Raw genomic sequence first — 22,749 nt, 5'->3', positions numbered from 1 at the left:
CCCCCCCCCCCCTCCCCCGGTGTCCCCGGGACCCTCCCGGTGTGTCCCCCCATCCCCCTCACCATGGAGGACGGTGAGTACCACCCCCCCCGCCTTTATTTTGGGAGATTTCCCCCTTTTTTCCTTCCCCCGTGACGTCAAAGTTGGTGGTGGGGGGGGTGGGGGCCGTCAGTAGGTTCCAGGGTTAACACGGGGAGCGAGGGCGCTTTAAGGAGGAAGGGGGCATGTTAAAAGTGTGTGTGGGGGGGCGGGGTCCTAAGAAGGATTTTGGGGGACCCCCCCCATTAATATGACCCCCCCAACCCGTTTCTTTTTCACCCCAGTGACCCCCCCGGATCTTCTGCCCTTCCTCCTGCAGCAGGACTGGGGTGCGCAGGGTGAGTGGGGGGGGGGGGGGGGGGGTGGGGGGGGTCGTGTCCCGTCCCGTCCCCCCCCTTGTGTCTGCTGGGTGGGGGGGGTTGTAGGTTGGGGAGGGGGGGATGTAGATTGGGGAGGGGGGGTTGTCCCCCCCGCTGCCTGGGTCCCTTTTTTTGGGGGGGGGGGGTCCCCCTATGAGGGGGGGGGGGGCTCACCCCGACCTTGGGTGTCCCCCCCCCGGCAGAGGCGGGGGGGGCCGCTCCCTTCGTGGAGATCCTGGAGCAGCCGAAGCCGCGGGGGATGCGTTTCCGTTACAAGTGCGAGGGGCGCTCGGCCGGCAGCATCCCCGGGGAGCACAGCACCGACACCACCAAGACCCACCCCACCATCCGCGTGAGTCTCCCGCTATAAACCAGTATAAACCAGTATAAACCAGTATAAGGCAATGTGGACTGGGATGCACCCGGGTACCCCCTTTAGCCCCTCCAGGGACACCCCCCCAGTGCGCCCATCGCTGGGGATCACAGCGCCCGCCTCACCAAGACCCCCTCTCCCATCCATTTGAGTCTCCCAGCATAAACCAGTATAAACCAGTACCTGCCTAGGAACCCCCGATGCCCCCAACCCCTCCTACCAGGGTCCCCCCGGCGTCCCTATCCCCGGGGCGCACAGCACCGACACCACCAACACCCACCCCGCCATCTGTGTGGGTCTCCCAGTATACCCCAGTATAAACCCATATACCCCAGTATAAGACAATACACACTGGTACCCACCTGGCAACCGCCCTCAACCCCTCCAGGGAGCCCCCCCAGTGCCCTCACCTCCGAGGATTGCAACACCCACTTCACCAAGACCCCTTCTCCTGTCCATTTGAGTCTCCCAGTATAAACCAGTATAAGGCAATATGCACTGGTACCCGGCTGAGACCCCCCCTCAACCCCTCCAGGGATCCCCCCCCCAGTGTGCCCGTCCCTGGGGATCGTAGCACCCACCTCACCAAGATCCCGTTTCCCATCCCTTTAAGGCTCTTAGTATACCCCAGTATACCCCAGTATAAACCAGTATAAGCCAATACGTACTGCTACCCACCTGGAAACCCCCCTCAACTCCTCCAGGGACCCCCCACCTCCGAGGATCGCAACACCCACCTCACCAAGACCCCTTCTGCCCTCTGCCTGACCCTCCCAGTATAAACCAGTATAAACCAGTATGCTTTCTCCTTTTCCAGGTGAACAACTACCGGGGTCCCGGGCGGGTGCGGGTGTCGCTGGTGACGAAGGAGCCCCCCCACCGCCCCCACCCCCACGAACTGGTGGGCAAGGATTGCCGCGACGGCTACTACGAGGCCGAGCTGCCCCCCGAGCGCAACGTCCACAGGTGGGCTGGGACCCCCCCAGATATTTGCGGGGAACCCCCCCAGATACATGGGTGCCCCCCAATATTTGGGGTGCCCCCCAGGTATCTACGTGCCCCCAGATATATGGGGTGACTCCCCCCAGGGTGCCTGGGTGCTCCCCCCCCAGATATCTGGGTGCCCCCAAATTTATGGGGTGACCCCCCCCCCCGGGATTCCCAAGTGCCCCCAAATATTTTGAGTGCCCCCCCCAGATATCTGGGTGCCCCCCCAAATTTCCTGGGGGGACCCAGACTGACACCCCCGCCCCATCATTTTGGGGCCAGTTTCCAGAATTTAGGGATTCAGTGCGTGAAAAAACGGGAGCTGGAGGCGGCCGTGGCTGAACGGATCCGCACCAATAACAACCCCTTCAACGGTACTGGGAGGACTGGGAGCACTGGGAGGGGGACTTGGGGGCGGGCGTTGGGTGTTACTGGGAGGGTCTGGGGGCTACTGGGAGGGACTGGGGGTTGCTGGGAGGTGCTGGGGGGTTATTGGGGCAAGTGGGTGGTTTACTGGGAGGGACTGGGGGTTACTGGGAGGCGCTGGGAGGGTTACTGGTGGTACTGGGAGTTACTAGGAGGTGCTCTTGGGGTCACTGGGAGTTACTGGGAGGCGATGGGAGCTACTGGGAGGTGCTGTGGGGGATATTAAGGAGCATTAGGGAGGATTGAGGTGTTTACTGGGAGGCACTGGGGGTTACTGGGAGGCACCGTGGAGGCTATTGGGAAGCACAGAGGGAGAACAGGGGGGTTACTGGGGGGGCCTGGGGGATATTGGGGGACACTGGGGGTTACTGGGAGGGACTGGGTACTGCTGGGAGGTGCTGTGGGGACTCCTGGGGTGCTGGGGGGGTGGTTACTGGGAGTGCCCGGGCTGTTACTGGAAGGCGCTGGGCTTTATTGGAGGGGACTGGCGGGGTTACTGGGAGCGCTGGGTGGTACTGGGGAGGGGTAAGCGGAGGGGGTGTTCCCGGGGAGTTACTGGTGGTTACTGGCAGCTACTGGGAGTGCTGGGGCTGTTACTGGAAGGCAGCGGGGGTTACCGGAGGGGTTGGCAGGGTTACTGGGAGCTCTGGGGGTTACTGGGGAGTTGTTGAGAGGTTTGGGGGGAGGGGAGCCAGGGGGGGCTCCTAGGGGGTTACTGGTGGTTACTGGGGCTGCCAGGGTTGTTACTGGAAGGCGCTGGGGGTTACTGGGACGTGCTGTGGTGGTTATTGGGGTTCACTGGGGGTTACTGGGATGTGCTGTGGTGGTTATTGGGGTTCACTGGGGGTTACTGGGAGGCACTGGGCGTTGCTGGGAGATGATGCGGGGGATATGGGGGGGGTTACTGGGAGGACCAGAGAGTGCTGGATGGGGTAGTTAGCGAGGTTACTGGAAAGTTACTGGGGGTGTTGGGATTGTTACTGGAAGGCAGTGGGGTTTACTAGAGAGGGTTGGGAGGGTTACTGGGAGCGCTGGGTGTTACTGGGGAGTTGCTGGGAGGGGGGGAGCCAGGGCGGGGGGTCCCGAGGGTGTTACTGGGGGTTACTGGGGGTGCTGGGATTGTTACTGCAAGGCAGTTGGGATTACTGGAGGAGACTGAGAGGGTTACTGGGAGCGCTGGTTGTTACTGGGGAGATGTCGGGAGTGGGGGAGCTGGGGGTGGGGGTTCCCAGGTGTGTTACTGGGGTTACTGGGGGTTACTGGGGGTGCTGGGATTGTTACTGCAAGGCAGTTGGGGTTACTGGAGGAGACTGAGAGGGTTACTGGGAGCGCTGGTTGTTACTGGGGAGATGTCGGGAGTGGGGGACCTGGGGGTGGGGGTTCCCAGGTGTGTTACTGGGGTTACTGGGGGTTACTGGGAGTGCTGGGATTGTTACTGCAAGGCAGTTGGGATTACTGGAGGGAACTGGGAGGGTTCTGGGAGCGCTGGGTGTTACTGGGGAGTCGTCGGGAGGAGGAGAGCCGGGGGGGGTGCCGGGGGGGGTTCCTGGGGGTTCCTGGGGTGCTGGGCGGGTGCTGACGGTGTGCCCGGGCAGTGCCGGCGGAGCAGCGCGGGGGCGAGTACGACCTGAGCGCGGTGCGGCTCTGCTTCCAGGTGTGGGTGCGGGGCCCGGGGGGGCTGCACCCCCTGCCCCCCGTCCTCTCCCAGCCCGTCTACGACAACCGTGAGTGACCCCCCCCACTGGACTCCCTGAACCCCCCCAGACCCTCTCTGCCCCCCCAGTCCCCCCCAGAGCCCCCCCGACCCCTCCTAGACCCTCTGTAGACCCCCCCATCACCCCCCCAGACCTTCTGTTGCCCCCCTGAACCTCTCTGCCCCTCCCAGTCCCCACATAGCCCTCCTAGACCCTGCCAGAGCCCCCCCGACCCCCCCTAGACCCCCCCAGACCTCTCATACCCCCCCAGACCCTCTCTGTCCCCCCAGACCCCTCATAGCCCCTCCTAGACGCCCCCAGAGCACCCCAGACCCCCCTAGTCCTCCCATAACCCGCTCAGACCCTCTTTACCCCCCGACGCTCTTTGCCCCCCCAGACCCCCCATAGCCCCCCCAGACCCCTCCTAGATTCTCTGTAGACCCTCCCATCGCCCCCCCAGTCCCCACATAGCCCTCCTAGACCCTGCCAGAGCCCCCCCAGACCACCTGTAGCCCCCCCCAGACCCCCTGTAACCCTTCCCATACCACCTCATACCCTCTTTGCCCCCCCAGACCCCCTGTAGCCCCCCCAGACCCTCTTTGCCCCCCAGAGCCCTTGTAGCCCCTCCCAGACCCCTCCAGACCCCTCCGAGCCCCCCCAGACCCCCTGTAGCCCCCCCGGCCTCCTCCAGACCGCCCAGACCCCCCCAGACTTCCCCTGCCCCCCCCAAACCTCCTGAGCCCCCCCATAGCCCCCCCCAACCTCCCCCAAACTCCCCAGCCTCCCCCCACGTTCCCCAACACTGTGCCAACACGTGACACGCCGTGAAGTCACGTGATGCAGCCGGCAGTCACGTGACATGCCAAAAGCTGTCACGGAAGGCGTCAATCGTGTGGCAAAGCACGCGGTCACGTGATACACCATGTGTTCCCGTGACGTGCCCGGCAGTCACGTGATGCCATGTGGTCACGCATGACGTGACATGTAGACAAGTGACATGCCAGGCGGTCACGTGACGGGGCCGCGCGGTCACATGTCCTGCACGTGTGTGAGGCCAGGGCTGCCCGTGCCGTCCCTGTCCCTGACACGCATGATGTGGGCGGGGCCTGGGACTGACACCCCGTGTCACCCTGTGTCACCTGCTGTGACCCCATGTCATCCCGTGTCACCCGCTGTGACCCCGTGTCACCCCGCGTGGCCCTCTGTCACCCCGTGTGACCTTACGCCACCTCCTGTGACCCCGTGTCACGCTGTGTGACGCCACATGACACCCCGTGTGGCCCCGTGTGACCCCATGTGACCTTGTGTCACCCCACGTCACCCCATGTGGCCCTGTGCCATCCCATGTCACCCCATGTCACTCTGTGTCACCCCACGTGATCCCGTGCCACCCCGTGTCACCCCATGTCACCCTATGTTGTCCTGTGTCACCCCATATCACCCCACGTCACCCCATGTCACCCTATATGACCACGTGTCCCCCCGTGTCACCCCACATGACCCCGTGTTCCCCCCCTCCCCCCATGTCACCCCCATGACCTTGTGCCACGCCCCGTCACCCCGTGTGACCCCCGTGTCCCCAGGAGCCCCCAGCACGGCCGAGCTGCGGATCTGCCGGGTGAACCGGAACTCGGGGAGCTGCCGGGGGGGGGACGAGATCTTCCTGCTCTGTGACAAGGTCCAGAAAGGTCAGGGCACGACCCCCCCCCCAAAAAAATCCCCTGGGTGTCCCCCCCCAAAACCTGGGGGTGTGTGTGTGTCCCCAGACGCCTGGGTCCCCCCGGGATGGCAGGGTCCCCCCTGAATGCCTGGGTGTCCCTCCTGACACCCGGGTGTCCCCCCCCTCTCTACATGCCTGGGACCCCCCCCAAAATGCCTTGGGTCCCCCCCAAACTCCTGGGTCCCCCCAAACTCCTGGGTCACCCCCCAGGACGCCTGGGTCCCTCTGGATCCCAGGGTCCCCCCAAACTCCTGGGTCCCCCCCTGTATCCCCCCCAGGACTCCTGGGTCCCCGCAAACTCCTGGGTCCCACCCCCCAAACTCTTGGGTCCCCCCCCAGGACATCTGGGTCCCCCCCAACCTCCTGCATCCCCCAAACTCCTGGCCCCCCTCCCCAAACTCCTGGGCTCCTCCAGGATCTCTGGCTCCCTCCGGATCCCAGGGTCCCCCCAAACTCCTGGGTCGCCCCCAACCTCCCAGGGTGCACCCCCCCCCCCCCCAATTAACCCCCCGCGCCCCCGCAGAGGACATCGAGGTGCGTTTCTCGGCGGAGGGCTGGGAGGCGAAGGGCTCCTTCGCGCAGGCCGACGTCCACCGCCAGGTCGCCATCGTTTTCCGCACGCCGCCGTACCGCGAGCCGGCCCTGCGCCAGCCCGTCACCGTCCGCATGCAGCTCCAGCGCCCGTCCGACCGGGAGCGCAGCGAGCCCATGGACTTCCGATACCTGCCCCACCACGGTACGGGGACGGGACGGGACGGGGACCCCTGCCTGGGCACAGCCCTGGGGGCATGGAGGGGTCCCCAGGGTCACCCTGGGGACGTTCCTGGGACCCTTGGGATGCTCCGGGGTCGCCAGGGTCACCCTGGGGACGTTTCTGGGACCTTGGGGTGCTCCTGGGACCCCAGTGTCACCCTGGTGACATTCCTGGGACCCTTGGGGTGCTCCTAGGTCCTTCTTGTCACCCTGGGGACATCCCTGGGACCCTTGGGGTGCTCCTGGGACCCCAGTGTCACCCTGGGGACATTCCTGGGACCCTTGGGGCGCTCCTGTGTCCTTCTTGTCACCCTGGGGACGTTCCTGGGACATTTGGGGTGCTCCTGGGACCCTAGGGTCACCCTGGTGACACTCTTGGGACCCTTGGGGTGCTCCTGGGTCCTTCTTGTGACCCTGGGGACGTTCCTGGGACCCTTGGGGTGCTCCTGGGTCCCTTTTGTCACCCTGGGGACGTTCCTGGGACCCTTGGGGTGCTCCTGGGTCCCTTTTGTCACCCTGGGGACGTTCCTGGGACCCTTGGGGTGCTCCTGGGTCCTTCTTGTCACCCTGGGGACGTTCCTGGGACCCTTGGGGTGCTCCTGGGTCCTTCTTGTCACCCTGGGGGCGTTCCTGGGACATTTGGGGTGCTCCTGGGTCCCTTTTGTCACCCTGAGGACATTCCTGGGACCCTTGGGGTGCTCCTGGGTCTTTCTTGTGACCCTGGGGAGGTTCCAGGGATCCTTGGGGGTGCTCCTGGGTCCCTATTGTCACCCTGAGCATGCCTTAGTCGTTATTGTCACCCTGAGGGCATGGCTGGGTCCCTTTCGTCACCCTGGGGACGTTCCTGGGACATTTGGGGTGCTCCTGGGACCCTAGGGTCACCCTGGGGACGTTCCTGGGACCCTTGGGGTGCTCCTGGGTCCTTCTTGTCACCCTGGGGACGTTCCTGGGACCCTTGGGGTGCTCCTGGGTCCCTTTTGTCACCCTGGTGACATTCCTGGGATCCTTGGGGCGCTCCTGTGTCCTTCTTGTCACCCTGGAGACATTCCTGGGACCCTTGGGGTGCTCCTGGGTCCTTCTTTTCACCCTGGGAGCACATCTGGGTCCCTGTTGTCACCCTTGGGACATGGCTGTGTCCCTTGGGGCGCTCCTGGGTCCTTGGGGTCACTGGGTGTGACTGGGAGGTAACTGGTGTGGCTGGGAGGTGACCGGGGGTGACTGGGAGGTGACTGAGGGGTAACTGGGTGTTACTGGGAGGTAGCTGATGTGACTGAGAGGTGACTGGGGGTGACTGGGAGGTAAGGGGGTGACTGGGAGGTGACTGGGAGGTAACTGGGGGTTACTGATGCAGGGGACCTGCAGTGCATCGAGGAGAAGCGCAAGCGCACCCGCGAGACCTTCCGCTCCTTTGTCCAGCGCAGCCCCCTGCCCGGTGCGGGACGGAGGTGTTGGGGGTCTTGCGGGGGGGAATGAGGTCCCCGGGGGGTGTCTAGAGGGGGTATTGGGGGGGCCCTGGGGCGGATGAGGGGGTCTCAGCGGGCTATTGGGGGTCCCGGGGGGGTCTTTGGGGAATATTAGGGTCCCTGAGGGGGTCCCAGGGGGATAATTGGGGTCCCTGGGGGGGTATTAGGGTCCCGGGGGGGTACTGGGGGGTCCCAGGGGCATATTTTGGGGTCCCTGGGGGGGGTATTGGGGGTTCCAGGGGGCTATTCAGGATCTCGGGGGGGGTATTGGGGGTCCCTGGGGGAACATTGGGGGTTCCAGGGGGGTATTTTGGGGTCCCTGGGGGGGTATTGGGCGTCCTTGGGGGGGGTATTGGGGTCTCTGGGGATTTATTTGGGGTCCCTGGGGAGGTCCCTAGGGGGGTACTAGGGGTCCCAGGAGGGATTGGGGTCCCTGGGGGGTGTTGGGGTCCCTGACGGTGCACCCCCATTCTCCTCCGCAGGCCCGGTGCCCCCCGAGCCCCGGCCCTCCCGGCGCATCGCAGTGCCCTCGCGGCCCCCCCCGGCCCCCCAGCCCCCCCCCCAGCATGGGTGAGCCTTGGGGATGGGGGGGGCAAATTTGGGGGGGGTAAATTGGGGGGGGCAAATAGGGGGTGAGGGGCAGCGGGGGTAAATTGGGGGGGCAAATAGGGGGTGAGGGGCAAGGGGGGTAAATTGGGGGGCAAATAGGGGGTGAGGGGCAAGGGGGGTAAATTGGGGGGGCAAATAGGGGGTGAGGGGCAAGGGAGGTAAATTGGGGGGGGCAAATAGGGGGTGAGGGGCAGCGGGGGTAAATTGGGGGGCAAATAGGGGGGTGGGGGGTGAAAGGGGGGTAATAGGGAGGTTGGGGGCAAAAAGGGGGGAGGGGGGAAATGGGGGGCCAAGGGCAGTGGGGGGGCAAATGGGGGGGGTCGAGCCCCTTCCTTACCCCTTCCCCCCCCCCCCCCAGGTCTCCCCCCAGCCCCCTCCTTCTCTTTTGGGGGTTCGGGGGGGCTGTTGGGGGGCCCCCCCCCCCGAACCGGAGCCCCTGGCCGAGGCGCTGCTGCAGCTGCAGTTTGAAGAGGGGCCCCCCCCGGGAGGGGGGGGGCAGCGGGGGGGGGGCAGCCCCCCCTTTGGATATAGGGGCACTTTTGGGGGACCCCCCGTTCCCCCCTCTCGACACCATCAACGCTGCTGACGTCCAGCGCTTGTTGGGCCCCCCCCGACCCCCCCCCAACTTTTGGGGAGCCCCCCCCTGATTTTGGAGGGGGGGGCTTCTGATTTTGGGGGGGCCCCCCAAGATTTCGGGGGCCCCCCCATGCTGATGTCATACCCCGAAGCCATCGCTCGGCTGGTGCAGAGTCAGCCCCCGGGGGGGGGGGCCCCGAAATTGGGGGGGGGTCCCCAGTTGGGGGGGGGTCCTGAGTTGGGGGGGACACCCGATTTGGGGGGAGGGGGAGGCCCCGAGGACTCGCTGCCTTCCCTGGGGGACCTGGACTTCAGTGCCTTCCTCAGCCAGTTCCCCTCCTCCTAACTGGGAGGGTCTGGGGGGGTTTACTGGGAGTCACTGGGAGGCTTCTAGGGGGAACTGGGGGCTACTGGGAGGGTTCTACAGGGGACTGGGGCCTACTGGGAGGCTTTTAGGGGGCACTGGGTAGGGCTGGGGGGCTACTGGGAGGCTTCTAGGAGTAACTGGGAGTGACTGGGGACTACTGGGAGGCACTGGGAGGCTTTTAGGGTGGCTGGGGGGTTACTGGGGAGGCTACTGGGAGGGTTCTAGGGGGAACTGGGGACTACTGGGAGGCTTTTTAAGGGGCACTGGGGGGCTACTGGGAGGGTTCTAGGGGAACTGGGGGCTACTGGGTGTCACTGGGAGACTTCTAGGTGGAGTCCTAAGGGCTACTGGGTGTCACTGGGAGCTGCTGGGAGGCAACTGGGAGTCACTGAGGGGCATCTGAGTGGCTACTGGGGGACGCTGGAAGCTGATGGGGGTTCTCGGGGGGGGGGACACGGACACTGGGAGTTACTGGGACCAGTGGGAGCTACTGGGAGCGACTGGGGACTATGGGAGAGCTACTGGGAACTACTGGGAGGATACGGGGGGTCCGCCCCCGGCCACTGCCCCTTCGCCCCGCCCCCCCGGGGCGCTGCAGCCAATGGGAGCACTGCCCCACCCCCGCCAGCATTAACCCCGCCCCCAGCCGGAACCAAAGTGCCTTTGGGGGGAGGGGTGGAAGCCCCGCCCCTCGCCCCGCCCCGCTGGGGTCAACCCAATAAACGGTCCAAGGCCAGAGCGCCCTTTGATTGACAGCGCGGGGGGGCGTGGCCTGGGCTGGGGAGGCGTGGCTCAGCAGGAGGCGGAGCCTGGGAAAGCCAAAGGAGGTGTTACCGGGCGCGGGTGGAGCGCTTTGCCGGAAGAGGAGTGGCTTCGTCCCGGAAGGGGCGGGGCGAAGCGGGCGGCAGGCCTGCAGCGGAGCGGGACCGGGGACGACAGCCGGGAAGCGGCGGGGAACGGCCGGGAGCGGCCCAGCGGGGCCGGCGCCTGGGCCCGAGCGGGATCCAGCGGGGCCGGGGCGATGCCGAGCAAGAAGAAGAAATACAACGCGCGGTTCCCGCCGGTCAGCGGAGGGGGCCGGGACCGGGCCTGGGCCCGGGGCGGGGAGGGCGGGGGTGGGTGGGGAGGGGCTGGCATCACCATGGCAACGGGGAGGGCGGGAGGGCGTTCCCCGTTGTGCCCGGGAGGGGCGGGGCTTGTGGGAGTGGGCGGGGCCTATGCAGGGGGCAGGGTCTCGGCCCCCTTCCTCCTTTCCAGGCCCAGGGAAGGGGATGGCGCGCGGGGGGGGGGGGGGGGGGGGAATTAGGGGGTTGGCCTCGCGGAGGGGCGGGGCTATTCCAGGCTCAGGAGAGGGGATGGTGCGGGGGGGGGCGTGGCCACGGGAGGGGGGCGGAGCGTGGGGAGTGGCCGCGTATAGGGGCGGAGCTCTTTCCAGGCTCAGGGAAGAGAGGGGGGGGGGGGGGGGGGCCTGTAGCATCAGGTAGGGGTGGGGCTTGAGGGGCGTGGTCCTGGATGGGGTGGGGCTTCATGGAATGGGCGTGGCCTGCACAGGGGCGAGGGCGCATCGCTCCTCCCTCTTTTCCAGGCCCGGGGTGAGAGGGTGGTGTTGGGGGGGCGTGGCCTACGCCAGGAGGGGGCGTGGCTTCTCGAGGGAGGGGCGTGCGGCCGTGCCTCAGTTTCCCTCTTGCGCGTAGGCGCGGATCAAGAAGATCATGCAGACGGACGAGGAGATCGGGAAGGTGGCGGCCGCTGTCCCCGTCATCATCTGTATCCGCCCGGACACTTGGGTCCCCGGACACCTGGGTCCCCCCCCCCAGATACCTGGGTCCCTGGACACCTCAGTCCCCCCCCACGCCGGATGCCTGGGTCCCTCCCACGCAGGACACTTGGGTCCCTGGACAGTTGGGTGTCCCCCCCCACCCTGGACACCTGGGTCTCTGGCCATCAGGGTCCCCCCCACGCAGGACACCTGGGTCCCTGGATATCTGGGTCCCCCCAACGCAGGACACTTGGGTCCCCAGACAGTTGGGTCTGTCTGTCGTTTCCCCCCTCCCCCCCCCCAGACACCTGGGTCTCTGGCCATCGGGGTCCCCCCCACCCCAGATACCTGGGTCCTTTCTTGGTCACCTGGGTCCCCCCTTGCCATTGGGTAGCCCTGGGTCCCATGGGGGGGGGGGGGGGGGTTGGGCTGCCCCAGGCTTGAGGGTGGGGCAGGGGCGGGGCCAGGACACTCGGATCGTGGGGGTCCTTAGCGGCGTAGCCCGGGCGTTGGAGCTTTTCTTGGAGTCGCTGTTACGGAAAGCGTGTCACGTCACCCAGTCCCGTAACGCCAAAACCATGACCACCTCCCACCTGTGAGTAATCCCCCACCGCGTCCCCGCACCCCTGGGTCCCCTTTTTGGGGGTGGGGAGGGGTCCCCCGGACCCCTGGGTCCTCTTTGGGGGGGGTGGGGAAGGGTCCTCTGAACGCTTGGCTCCACTTTGCGCTCTGTGCTTCAGTTTCCTCACTGCCTCCCCAAAAAGAAACTTACGGGAAGAAATTGGTGTTAAGGGTGGGGCTTAGGACTGAGAGATGGGGTTTGTGGATGGGTGTGGCATGTGGGTGTGGCCTGTGGAGCCCCACCCACCCTCTCTTTCAGGAAGCAATGCATCGAGCTGGAGCAACAATTCGATTTCCTGAAGGATTTGGTGGCGGCCGTCCCTGATATGCAGGGGGAGGGCGAGGAGCCCCACGGCGAGGGCGAGCGGGGACCCCGAAGGTGGGCCAGATGCCGGGGTGTGTCCCCCCCCCAAATTTTGGGGTCCCCCCCTGACACCTTGGGGTCCCAATGTAGGTGCCACAGGGATAAGGGAAGGGGTGATTCCCTGGATGTCGGCGTCCTTGGGGAATGAGGGGGGGCTCTGGGTTGGGGGGGGTCCCCTCCTCAAACACCTGGGTGTGTCCTCCCCAACAGGTAGGGTTCTGATGCGGGGTGGGGGGGGATGGGCACCAGCTGCCTGGGTCCCCTGGGAATGGGGTGGTGCAGGGGGGGGTCTGGGGTAGTGGGGGATCCCCTGGGTCCTTGATTAAGTTTTTTTTGGGGGGGGGGGGGGTGTCTGTTACAGGGGTCGCCGCCCGGGCACCGGCCGAAAGAACGGGGGTCCTGGGGCGAAGGGGAAGGACCCCAAACAGTCGGGGACAGACTCGGAGCAGGAGGTGGGGGGGTGGCCCAGACGCCTTTTTTTTGGGGGGTGGTGTCTGGACATCTGGGTGCCCTGTGTGTGCATGGGGGGGGTCCCCTTGGAGGTGGGGGGGTGCCTGGACACCTGGGTCCCCGGGTTTGAGCCTGGATGACTGGGTCCCCTGAGGGTGGGGGGTCCCTGGGAGGTTTGGGGGGGGGGGCTGTCCCCTTGGAGGTGGGGGGGAGGCACCCAGACACCTGGGTCCCGTGGGGGTGGGGGTAGGGGGTCCCCGGATGCCTGGGTCCCCTCGCTGTCATTGTGTTCCCCCCTTGTGTGTCTGTTCCCCCCCCAGGAGGACTCTGAGGACAGCGACAGCGACGGGGAGGAGGAGACGCCGCAGCCCCCTCCCCCCCGACCCCCCCTCAATTTCACCAGGTACCAGCCCTGGATTCCTGGGTCCTTTTTTGGGGGTTGGGGGCATCCATATGCTTGGGTTCCCTTTTTTTGGGGAAGAGGAGGACACAGCCAGACGCCTGGGTCCCTTTAGGGTGGGGGGTAAGGGAAGAACACCCCAAAACCTGGGTCTTGCACTGGGGGAGGGGGGAGTTGGGTGTAGCACCCTAGATTCCCGAGTCCCTTTTTTTTGGGGTGGGGGGTGCACCTGGATGCCTGGGTCCGTTGGGGTGGGGGCTTTGGGGGGTTGAGCAGGGACCCCCCAGACTCCTGGGTCCCTTGGAGGGGTGGGTGTGGTGGGACCCCCCCCAGACACGTGGGTCCACTGACCCCTCTCCCGCAGCCCTGGGGTGCCCTTCGCGCCGTTGGGACCCCCCGCGCTCCCGGGGGGGCTCCCAGGGGGGCTCCCCCCAGCCCCTGGCCCCCCCCGTGCCCGTGAGGAGGAGGAGGAGGACGAAGACTACGACTCCTAGCATCCCACCCCCCTGTTTTTTTGCCCGTTTATCCAGGATTTCAACCCGTTTCGGGGCCGGGTGCCACCTCCCAGTATGGTCTTACTGGGAGCGTGGGCCTCGGACCAGTTGGGGGCTGGGAGCGGTACTGGGAGCACTGGGAGCCCCCCCCACCGCCTCCCCCTGCCGGGTTGAGGGCACTGGTGTGATGAGTTGTGTCCGTTCTCGGGTTGGGGTGGGGGCTCAGCCTGGACGTTTGGGTTCCCCCCACCTGGACGCCTGGGTCCCCTTTCTGGGGGGGGGGAGTGGGGGGGCAGGGGGAGATTTGGGGGTGGGGGGTGGTTTTGGGGCCCTTTGGTGGCTTTTAACGAGTCGGGGGGTTTTGTATCGGCTCAATAAAGTTCCCGTTTCCGTACGCCTGGGTCCCCCCCACCCTGACACCTGGGTGCCCCCCAGAACTACTTGGATGCCCCCCCCGGACGACTGGGTGCCCCCCCAAATTCCTGGGTCCCCCCCAGTTCTGGACCCTCGGTTCCTTTGTCGATCATTAGGGGGCAGCAGAGGCCCTGTGGGAGCGGGCGAGTGCCCTAGAGGAATCTATAGGGGTCTATAGGAGCCTATAGCTGTGTATGGGGGTCTACAGAAGCCTGTAAGAAGACTTATAGGATTTATAGAAGTTTATTGGGGGGGTTAGAGGGACTTAAAGGAGCCCATAAGGGAGTTTATAGGGGCCTATAGGAACTTTTAGGAGGGGTTAGAGGGACTACAGGAGCTCCTTGGGGGGGTATAGACACCTATAGGAGCCCATGAGGGGGTCTGTAGGAGCCCCTAGAAAGACTTACAGGATTTATAGGAGTTCATTGGAGGGGTTGTAGAGACTTAAAGGAGCTTATAGGGCAGTTTATAGGAACCTTTAGGAGGGTTTATAGGGACTATAGGAGCTCCTCGAGGGGTATAGATGCCTATAGGAGCCCATAAGGGGGTCTGTAGGAGCCTATAGGAGCACCTAGGAGCACTTATAGGAATCTGTTGAGGGGGTTATAGGAGCTTAAAGGAGCTCATAGAGGAGTTTGTAGGGGTTATAGAAACTTTTAGGAGCATTTATACCAACTACAGAAATTCCTAGAGAATATAGATGCTTATAGCAGCCGTCTATAGGAGCTCATGGGGGGGTTATAGGGACCTGTAGAGGCCCAGAGGGAGTTTATAGAGGTCTGTAAGAGCTATAAGGAGGCTTATAGTGTCTATAGCATGGTTTATAGGGGTCTATAGAATCCCCTAATGAATCTATAGGGAGCTGTAGGAGTCCATAGGGAATTTATAGGTGGTTTGTGGGGGGAGCAATAGGGCATTTAAAGGGGTATATGGGGGTTGTGGGGGATATAGAGGGGGCTACAGGGGTCTGTAGGGAATCTATAGAGTCTGTATGGAGCTTCTAGGGGCTCATAGGAGGCTGTAAGGGTCTACAGGGGCACGTAAGAGAGCTATAGATGTCTATGAGGGATGTATAGGGGTCTGTAGGGCATCTTGGAGGGGCTCGATAGGGAGTTAGAGGCGATTTACAGGGTCCCGCAGGAAGTTTTGGCAGGGCGAGGGGGGATCCCTTGGGAGCTGATGGGCCACTATAGGCATCTATAGGGGCCTTTGGGGATCTATAGGGGCTCTTGGGGGATCTATAGGGGCTCTTGGGGGGATCTGTAGGGCCCCTGTAGGCAGCACTGGGGCCCTGTAGGGATTACTTGGGGTCCATGGGGGGACAACAGGTGGGTTGGGGGGGGTCCTAAGTGGGTGGGGGGCTATCTATAGGGGGGGTCCTACCCTATAGGGGCTCTATAGGCCCCTCCGGGCGCGTGTGGGGCCGGCGGACTGGGGGACCCAGGCGTCCGGTGGCCCCAGGCGTCCGAGCGCCCGCGGCGCTGGAATCCGCCTCCTCCCCCCCGCCCCCCCGTCCCGTCCCCCCCCTTGGCCTAATCCCGGTGGCACTTTAACCAAAAGAGCCGCTTTTCGCCTTATATAACGGGGCCAGCGGCCAGGGGACCCCGGGGACGGGGACGTCACCCTGAGGAGGCCAGGTACGGCCGGAGAGCGGGGGGGATGTCTGGGGGACAGCGGGGGGGGACACGACAGACAAGGTGGGGACGTGGGGTGGGTTGGGGACATCAGCGGGGGGTCGGGGACATCGCAGAGGGGACGTGGGGTGGGTTGGGGAGAGTGGGACGGGTTGGGGACACTGAGGGGCATGGTGGGGACGTGGGGTGGGTTGGGGACAGGTTGGGGACCTCACGGAGGGGATCTGCGATGGGTTGGGGACATCGGAAAAAGGACGGTTTGGGGATGTTGGGAACGGTGGAGGTGTGGGGTGGGTTGGGGACCTCACAGAGGGGACGTGGGGACATCAGAAGAGGGGCAGTGGGACAGGTTGGGGACGTTGGGCATGGTGGGGACGTGGGGTGGGTTGGGGACAGGTTGGGGACCTCATGGAGGGGATCTGCGATGGGTTGGGGACATCAGAGAGGGGACGGTTTGGGGATGTTGGGAACGGTGGAGTTGTGGGGTGGGTTGGGGACCTCACAGAGGGGATCTGCGATGGGTTGGGGACATCAGAGAGGGGCAGTGGGACAGGTTGGGGATGTTGAGGGGCATGGTGGGGATGTGGGGTGGGTTGGGGACATCAGAAAAGGGACAAGTTGGGGACGTTGAGGGCAAGGGTGGGGATGGGTGGGTTGGGGACATGGGGACAGGTTGGGGACATCACAGAGGGATCTGAGGTGGGTTGGGGACATCAGAGAGGGGCAGTGGGACAGGCTGGGGACGTTGAGGGGCATGGTGGGGACATGTGGGTTGGAGACAGGCTGGGGACATTGTGGAGGGGACATAGGCACAGAAAAAGGACAGCGGGACAGGTTGGGGACATCGAGGGGCATGGCAGAGGGGAGGTGGGATGTGCTGGGGACATGGGGACAGGTTGGGGACATCAGAAAGGGGACAGTGGGACAGGTTAGCGACCCTGAGGGGCATGGTGGGGATGTGGGATGGGTTGGGGACATTGGGGAGGGGGCATGGGTTGGGGACATCAGAAAAGGGACAGTGGGACAGGTTGGGGACTTGGAAGTGCGTGGTGGGATAGCTTGGGGACATCGGGGACGTGGGATGCTTGAGGAGATGGGGACAGGTTGGGGAAGTTGCGGAGGGGATCTGGGACGGGTCAGGGACATCAGAGGGATTGGGGACATGGCGGAGGGGACGTGGGCTGAGTTGAGGACATGGCGGAGGGGACAGTGGGACAGGTTGGGGATGTCATGGAGGGGTTGGGGACATGGGACTAGCATGTGAGGACAAGTTGGGGACATCACGGGGGGGATGCGGGACGTGTTGGTGACAGGAGGTGGACATCAAGGGGTTGGGGACATCAGTGGTGACAAGTTGGGAACATCAAGGAAGGGCTGGGGACCAGGGGACGTCGGGGACACCAGAACAGGGGACGTGGGGATGGATTTGGGACACGGGGGATGTAGGCGAGAGGACACGGGGTGCCCTGGGGACCAGGATGTCCTGGGGACATCAGAGAAGGGACCCTTCACCTTGGGGACATGGGAGTCACAGCTGGCCGGATGTCCCCATCCCCAGGGAGCTGCGCTGAGGTGGAGCAGGGACAGGGACACGCTGGGAGGGGATGGGGACATCGGGAGGGGTTGGGGACGTGTGACGCAAGTGGTGACACCGTCCATGTCTGATCCGCGTCCCTGGTGGTCACCACCTCCCCTTGCTGTGTCCCCACAGTCCCTGTCCTTGCGCCTGCCCTGTGGTCCCCCCCCCATGTCTGACCTGTGCCACCACGGTCCTGTGTTTGCCCCATGTCCCCATCCCCATGTCCCTGTCCCCCTTGTCCCCACGTCCTGGTGTCCCTGTGGGTGCTGGTGTCCCCATGGATGACTGTCCTCATGCATCGTGGTGTCCCCACGGGTGGTGGGGTCCTCATGGATGACTGTCCCCGTGGGTGATGGTGTCCCCATGGTCATGGTGTCTCCATGGATGACTGTCCCCACATGTCATGGTGTCCCCATGGGTGGTGGTGTCCCCATGGGTACTCATGTCCCCATGGATGATTGTCCCCATGGGTCATGGTGTCCCCACGGGTGCTCATGTGCCCACGGATGACTGTCCCCAGGGGTGGTGGTGTCCCCACGGGTGGTGGTGTCCCCATGGGTCACGGTGTCCCCATGGATGACTGTCCCCACGGGTCACGGTGTCCCCATGGGTGGTGGTGTCCCCATGGACAACTGTTGCAACGGGTGGTGGCGTCCCCGCGGGTGGTGGTGGCCCCATGAGTGATGCTGTTCCCCACGCCCTGGTGTCCAGCGGTGTCCCTGTGTTTGACGGCGTCCCCCGCGGGTGACGGTGTCCCTGCGTCCCAGGATGCCGTTCGGGGCGGTGCTGGCGCAGGTCGGGGGGCTGGGACGTTTCCAGGTGCTGCAGACGGCGCTGCTGGCGGTGCCCATCCTGCTCATGGCCAGCCACAACCTGCTGCAGAACTTCACCGCCGCTGTCCCCCCCCACCGCTGCCGCATCCCTGGTGGTGTCCCCGGTCCCGGTGCCACCCCGAGCGTCCCCAGTGCCACCCTAGGGCCACCCGGAGCCACCCCTGATGGCGCTTCGGTGGCTTCCGATGGTACCTCGGTGGCCTCCGATGGCACCTTGAGGTCCTCCAATGCCATCCTGAGGTCTCCTGATGTCACCTTGGGGTCCCCCGACGGCACCGCCATCCCTGGTGCCGCCCATGTCACCCTTGATGGCGCACCGGGGTCCCCTGATGGCAGCCGTGTCCAGCCTGATGCCACCCTGTTGTCCTCTAATGGCACCCTGGGGCCCACTGGTGCCACCCTGGGGTGGTCCAATGGCACCCTGGGGTCCCCCGATGCCACCCTGGGGTCCTGCCGGCGCTACGTGGCCTCGTCCCTCACCAACGACAGCACCGACCCCCGGCCCACCGAGCCTTGCCGTGATGGTTGGGACTACGACCGCAGCATCTACGTGGCCACCATCGTCACCGAGGTGGGGACGGGGACACGGGGAAGGGTGAGGTGTGTGTGGAGGGTGGGACGATGACGACACGTCCATGTGGCCACCAACATCTCCGAGGGGGGGACGGGGATGGAGGAATGGAACCACATGGAGGTGGAGTCACATAGGGTTGGGGGGGACGGAGATGATGGAGTCATGGGTGGGGGAGATGGGGCTGCTCCGGGATGGAGGTGGTGGAACGGATGGATGGATGGAGGGGAGGAAAGAGGAGGCGCCGATGGGTGGAAGGAGAGGACAGGTCATCCTCACCTCATCTTCCTCCCCGTAGTGGGACCTTGTCTGCAGCTACCGGCAGCTTCGGCAGATGGCCCAGTCCATCTACATGGCTGGGGTCCTGGTGGGCGCCCTGGTCCTGGGGGGCCTCTCGGACAGGTAAAGGCAGTAGATACCCCTCCCCGTGCCTCAGTTTCCCCATGGGGCGTTGGACAGACCATCAACCAGTAGCACCCAGTGGCATCCAGTGCCTCCCCGTTGCAGGTTTGGGCGTAAGGCCATGTTGATGTGGTCCTACCTGCAGCTGGGGGTGATGGGGACGTGCACGGCCTTCGCCCCCAACTACGCGTCCTACTGCGTCTTCCGCTTCGCCGGTGGCATGGCCCTCTCTGGCTTCGGCCTCAGCATCGCCTGCCTCGGTGAGGGGACAAGGGATGAGGATGACCACGGGGACCTGGGTGGGGGCGACCCGGTGGCCATGGGTGGGACGACCTGATGGCCACGGGTGGGGACATCACCGTGGCCATGGAGAGGGACATTGCCATGGCCATGGACACGGATGTCCCCAACGGCTGTGGTTGGGGACATCCCCCTCTCTACAGATGGAGACGTCCCTATGGCTGCCGATGGGGACATCCCAGTGGTCACTGATGGGGACATCACCATGGCCATGGATGGGGCCATGTGGTGCGGCTGCATCTGGACATGATGGGGAGGCCACATTCACACGGAGGGTCACAAGAGAGGGGGACACCAAGTCAGACATGTCCCCGTGGTCCCTTGCAGTGGTGGAGTGGATCCCCACACCCTACCGTGCCGTCACCGTGGCCATCACTGGCTTCGCCTACACCTTGGGCCAGATTCTGCTAGCTGGCGTGGCCTACGCTGTCCCCCACTGGCGCTGGCTCCAGCTCACCGTCTCCCTGCCCTTCTTCATCTTCCTCCTCTACTCCTGGTAGGATGCTTGGGTCCCTTGGGGAAGGCCATGGGGACACGCGGGGCTCTCTTTGTGCCTCAGTTTCCCCCTTGTCGGCTGTAGGTGGTTGGCTGAGTCTGCCCGTTGGCTAGTGCTCTCGGGGAAGGCCGAGAGGGCTGTGAAGGTCCTGCAGCGAGTGGCCAGGATTAACAAGAGAAAGGAGGAAGGGGAGAAGATCACGGTCGAGGTATGGTGGCCCCATGGTGGGGGTGGTCTTGGTTTCCCACCCCCGTCCCCCACCAACCTATCCCATTTCCCTCCCACTCTCCCAGATCCTGAAGTCCAACATGAAGGAGGAGCTGGCTGGTCTGAAGTCCTCCTACACCATCTCCGACCTGGTCCGGACCCCAGTCATCCGCCACATCTTCTTCTGCCTCTCCATCGTCTGGTGGGGCTGGGCCAGGATGGGGAAGTCTGGTGGGGAGGAGGAGGAGCAGGACGAGGGAGGAAGGGGTGAGGGAGTGGAGGAATGGAGAGGTGGGTGGAGAGCTGGCGGGATGGATGATTGGAGGGACGGTTGGAAAGATGGGTGGATGGTTCAAGGATGGATGGTTGGATGGAAGGGTAGATGGACAGATGGTTGGAGAGTTGGTCAGATGTACGGCTGGCTGATTGGAAAGACGGACAGCTGGACAATCAGTGAATCCAGCCATCCAACTGTAGCACAGCCATCTTCGCCACCATCTGAGTTCCCTGCCCTGTCCCATGCGATGGTGACATCCCAAGGGAGGTCACCCACCTCAAGGCCGCTCCCTCTCTCTGCCCTGCTCCAGGTTCTCCATCAGTTTCTCCTACTACGGGCTGGCCATGGATCTGCAAAACTTTGGTGTCAGCATTTACCTCATCCAGGTGATTTTCGGCGCCGTTGACTTCCCGGCCAAAGTGGTGGTGACTGTCTCCCTGAGCTACATTGGCCGGCGGGTGTCACTCATGGTGGCCCTCTTCTTGGCGGGGCTGGTCATCATTGCCAACATCTTTGTCTCCACAGGTGGGTGTGATGGGGTGATGGGGATCTTCCGCACTGCTCTGTCCAGCCACCGACGTCCCCACCAGTCCATCACGCAACTGCTTTGCTCTTCACCCATCCCTTCCCTTCTCCAGCCACGGAATTAAGCACCTACTTACCTCTCCATCCATCCATCCATCCATCCGTCCGTCCGTCCACGTCTCCAACCATCCATCCAAGTCTCCATCCAATTACTTACCTAGCTATCCAACCATCCATCCCTACGTCCTCCCTTCTTTCTCCTTCCCACCATCTCCCCATCCCTGAGGTGACTCCTGCCCGAACGCGGAGCCCAGCCCGTCCCTCTCTCTGCCCCAGAGCTGCAGACGGTGCGCACGGCGCTGGCCGTCATCGGCAAGGGTTGCCTCTCGGCCTCCTTCAACTGCGTCTTCCTCTACACCACCGAGCTCTACCCCACTCCAATCAGGTAAAACCCCGTCCCCGTGACCCCGCAGTGGGACAGGTCCCCCGTCACCCACCCGTGACACCCCCAGGGTGGTCTCTGCCCCATGCTGACCCCCCGTGGCGCCGGCAGGCAGACCGGGCTGGGCTTTGGCAGCACCATGGCCCGAGTGGGTGGCATCGTGGCACCGCTGGTGAAGATGATGGATGAGTACTACCCCTTCTTGCCCCCTGCGGTCTATGGGGTGGCCCCGGTGGTGGCAGCCGTGGCGGCCGGGTTCCTCCCAGAGACCCTCAACACGCCGCTGCCCGACACCATCGAGGAGGTGGAGAGCAGGTGGGCGTGTGGGAGGAAGGGATGGATGGTTGGAGACACGGACGGGCGGGTGGAGCGGTAGATGAATGATGGGATTTTGTGGTCGGATGGAGAGATGAACAACTGGATGGATACACTGATGGATGGAGGGATAGGTTGGTAGACAAAGCGGGATTGGGTTTTGGATGGTTGGATGGATGATGGATGGTTGGATGATGGTTGGGTGATAGAGGGTTGGATGATGGATGGATGGGTGGTGGATGGTTGGGTGGTGGATGGTTTGATGATGGATGGACTGAAAGATGGAGGGGTTTTGGATGGCGGGACAGATGGCTGTGTAGAGGCACAAGTGGATGGGTGTGTTGGCAGAAGAACAGGTGATATGAGCGGCTGAATGGCTGGGCAGATGGATGGATGGACACATTGCTGGGCTGCTTCCCATCCTGCCAGTGGCTGACCCATCCTGCCATGCCCTATGGACCCTCCTCCTCCTCATCTTCCTCCGTCTAGGGCCAAGCGGAAGAAGACGGATGACCCCAAAGAGAAGATCCCCCTCCAGCCCCAGGACAAGGCTCCACAGAAGGAGGCCTGAAGGACCACGGGGGGGTGTGGGGGGACAGCACCTTATGCCTGGCCACCAGCAACCGTCCTTCCCCACGGGTCCCCACAGCCTTGTTTTGGGGACGGGTACAAATTCGCTTCCTGCCCCACGGCTGGTGACCTCCCTGTGTGGGGCAGGGGACGTCCTTGGAGGAATAAAGCAGCTCTGGTGGGGACAACGTCTCAGGGTGTTATCTGAGTCCACCCAAGGTCACCCTCCAGTAAGATGACAACCAATAACCGTGTCCAAGGTCACCTCCGATAGGACGATGTCTAAGAGCTGTCCCCGAGGTGACCTCCGATAAGATGGCACCCAAGAACACCACGTTGGAGGTCACCTTCAATGAGATGGCACCCAATAACCCCAAACCCACCCAATTCTTGTCCCGGTAGAGGGGTCCTCCAAATTCCAGAGAAGGGCGAGAAGGGGGAGGAGCCCCCAAATTGCACCCCAGCCCCCTCCCAGCAACCCATGGTGCTGCCGCCATGATGCCTCTTCCCTGATTCCGACCCCTTCCCGGACACCCCGGCCCTTGCTCCCACTGCCAACGTGTCCCTTGGCCCCATCATTGATCTGACCCCATCAAAAATTAACCCCCGGATTCCCCAGGCGGAGAATGCACTGACCCAAGCAGGACCACCTCCGTCAGCACCTTTCGGTCCCCTTTTGACCACAAAAATCACTAAAATTTAACCCAAAGGGGCTGGCAAATGCCATACA

At 64.1% G+C, this 22,749-nt stretch overlaps 3 protein-coding genes across 6 annotated transcripts; all 3 read left to right on the top strand.

Moving 5' to 3' along the window:
• Positions 1 to 22: 22 nt before the first annotated feature.
• RELA (RELA proto-oncogene, NF-kB subunit) lies at positions 23 to 9,204 on the top strand. Its single transcript, XM_049835691.1, has 11 exons — positions 23 to 73; positions 324 to 377; positions 602 to 750; positions 1,589 to 1,737; positions 2,041 to 2,132; positions 3,780 to 3,908; positions 5,462 to 5,566; positions 6,122 to 6,334; positions 7,703 to 7,783; positions 8,297 to 8,384; positions 8,782 to 9,204. Exons 1-11 carry the CDS (start codon positions 64 to 66, stop codon positions 9,068 to 9,070), a joined length of 1,359 nt encoding a protein of 452 aa, XP_049691648.1. The 5' UTR covers positions 23 to 63; the 3' UTR covers positions 9,071 to 9,204.
• Positions 9,205 to 9,372: 168 nt separating this feature from the next.
• DRAP1 (DR1 associated protein 1) lies at positions 9,373 to 13,756 on the top strand. The gene is made up of 7 exons (XM_049790916.1): positions 9,373 to 10,429; positions 11,061 to 11,133; positions 11,627 to 11,720; positions 12,006 to 12,125; positions 12,472 to 12,562; positions 12,881 to 12,963; positions 13,325 to 13,756. The coding sequence occupies exons 1-7, from the start codon at positions 10,388 to 10,390 to the stop codon at positions 13,452 to 13,454; spliced, it is 633 nt and encodes a 210-aa protein (XP_049646873.1). The 5' UTR covers positions 9,373 to 10,387; the 3' UTR covers positions 13,455 to 13,756.
• A 1,632-nt stretch (positions 13,757 to 15,388) lies between these two features.
• Positions 15,389 to 22,243, top strand: LOC126053407 (solute carrier family 22 member 6-A-like). Of its 4 annotated transcripts, XM_049835661.1 has the most exons (11): positions 15,389 to 15,505; positions 17,793 to 18,485; positions 18,784 to 18,887; positions 18,993 to 19,147; positions 19,515 to 19,683; positions 19,768 to 19,891; positions 19,977 to 20,092; positions 20,478 to 20,692; positions 21,029 to 21,137; positions 21,246 to 21,449; positions 21,939 to 22,243. In XM_049835661.1, exons 2-11 carry the CDS (start codon positions 17,850 to 17,852, stop codon positions 22,018 to 22,020), a joined length of 1,914 nt encoding a protein of 637 aa, XP_049691618.1. In that variant the 5' UTR covers positions 15,389 to 15,505; positions 17,793 to 17,849; the 3' UTR covers positions 22,021 to 22,243. The 4 variants fall into 4 exon arrangements, with proteins under 4 accessions (XP_049691618.1, XP_049691617.1, XP_049691620.1 ...); XM_049835660.1 differs by lacking the exon at positions 15,389 to 15,505 and having other exon boundaries at positions 16,246 to 18,485; positions 21,939 to 22,242; XM_049835663.1 differs by lacking the exons at positions 15,389 to 15,505; positions 21,939 to 22,243 and having other exon boundaries at positions 16,246 to 18,485; positions 20,478 to 20,553; positions 21,246 to 21,438.
• Positions 22,244 to 22,749: the final 506 nt, after the last annotated feature.

This window comes from Accipiter gentilis, chromosome 33 (genome assembly GCF_929443795.1).
Source record: "Accipiter gentilis chromosome 33, bAccGen1.1, whole genome shotgun sequence".
NCBI classification, from domain to species: Eukaryota; Metazoa; Chordata; class Aves; order Accipitriformes; family Accipitridae; genus Astur; species Astur gentilis.
The sequence above is the reverse complement of the archived record's forward strand: the minus strand, read 5'-3'. Positions and strand labels throughout refer to the sequence as shown.

Excerpts from the sequence above, each read along its gene's own strand:
- DRAP1 (XM_049790916.1), top strand. The coding sequence starts at position 10,388 with ATGCCGAGCAAGAAGAAGAAATACAACGCGCGGTTCCCGCCG. Across the intron at positions 10,430-11,060 it reads ACAACGCGCGGTTCCCGCCG|GCGCGGATCAAGAAGATCAT; the intron begins GTCAGCGGAGGG and ends TCTTGCGCGTAG. Across the intron at positions 12,563-12,880 it reads GGACAGACTCGGAGCAGGAG|GAGGACTCTGAGGACAGCGA; the intron begins GTGGGGGGGTGG and ends TTCCCCCCCCAG.
- LOC126053407 (XM_049835661.1), top strand. The coding sequence starts at position 17,850 with ATGCCGTTCGGGGCGGTGCTGGCGCAGGTCGGGGGGCTGGGACGTTTC. Across the intron at positions 18,888-18,992 it reads CTGGGGGGCCTCTCGGACAG|GTTTGGGCGTAAGGCCATGT; the intron begins GTAAAGGCAGTA and ends TCCCCGTTGCAG. Across the intron at positions 20,693-21,028 it reads CAACATCTTTGTCTCCACAG|AGCTGCAGACGGTGCGCACG; the intron begins GTGGGTGTGATG and ends TCTCTGCCCCAG.
- RELA (XM_049835691.1), top strand. Across the intron at positions 1,738-2,040 it reads CCCGAGCGCAACGTCCACAG|TTTCCAGAATTTAGGGATTC; the intron begins GTGGGCTGGGAC and ends TTTTGGGGCCAG. Across the intron at positions 5,567-6,121 it reads CTGTGACAAGGTCCAGAAAG|AGGACATCGAGGTGCGTTTC; the intron begins GTCAGGGCACGA and ends GCGCCCCCGCAG.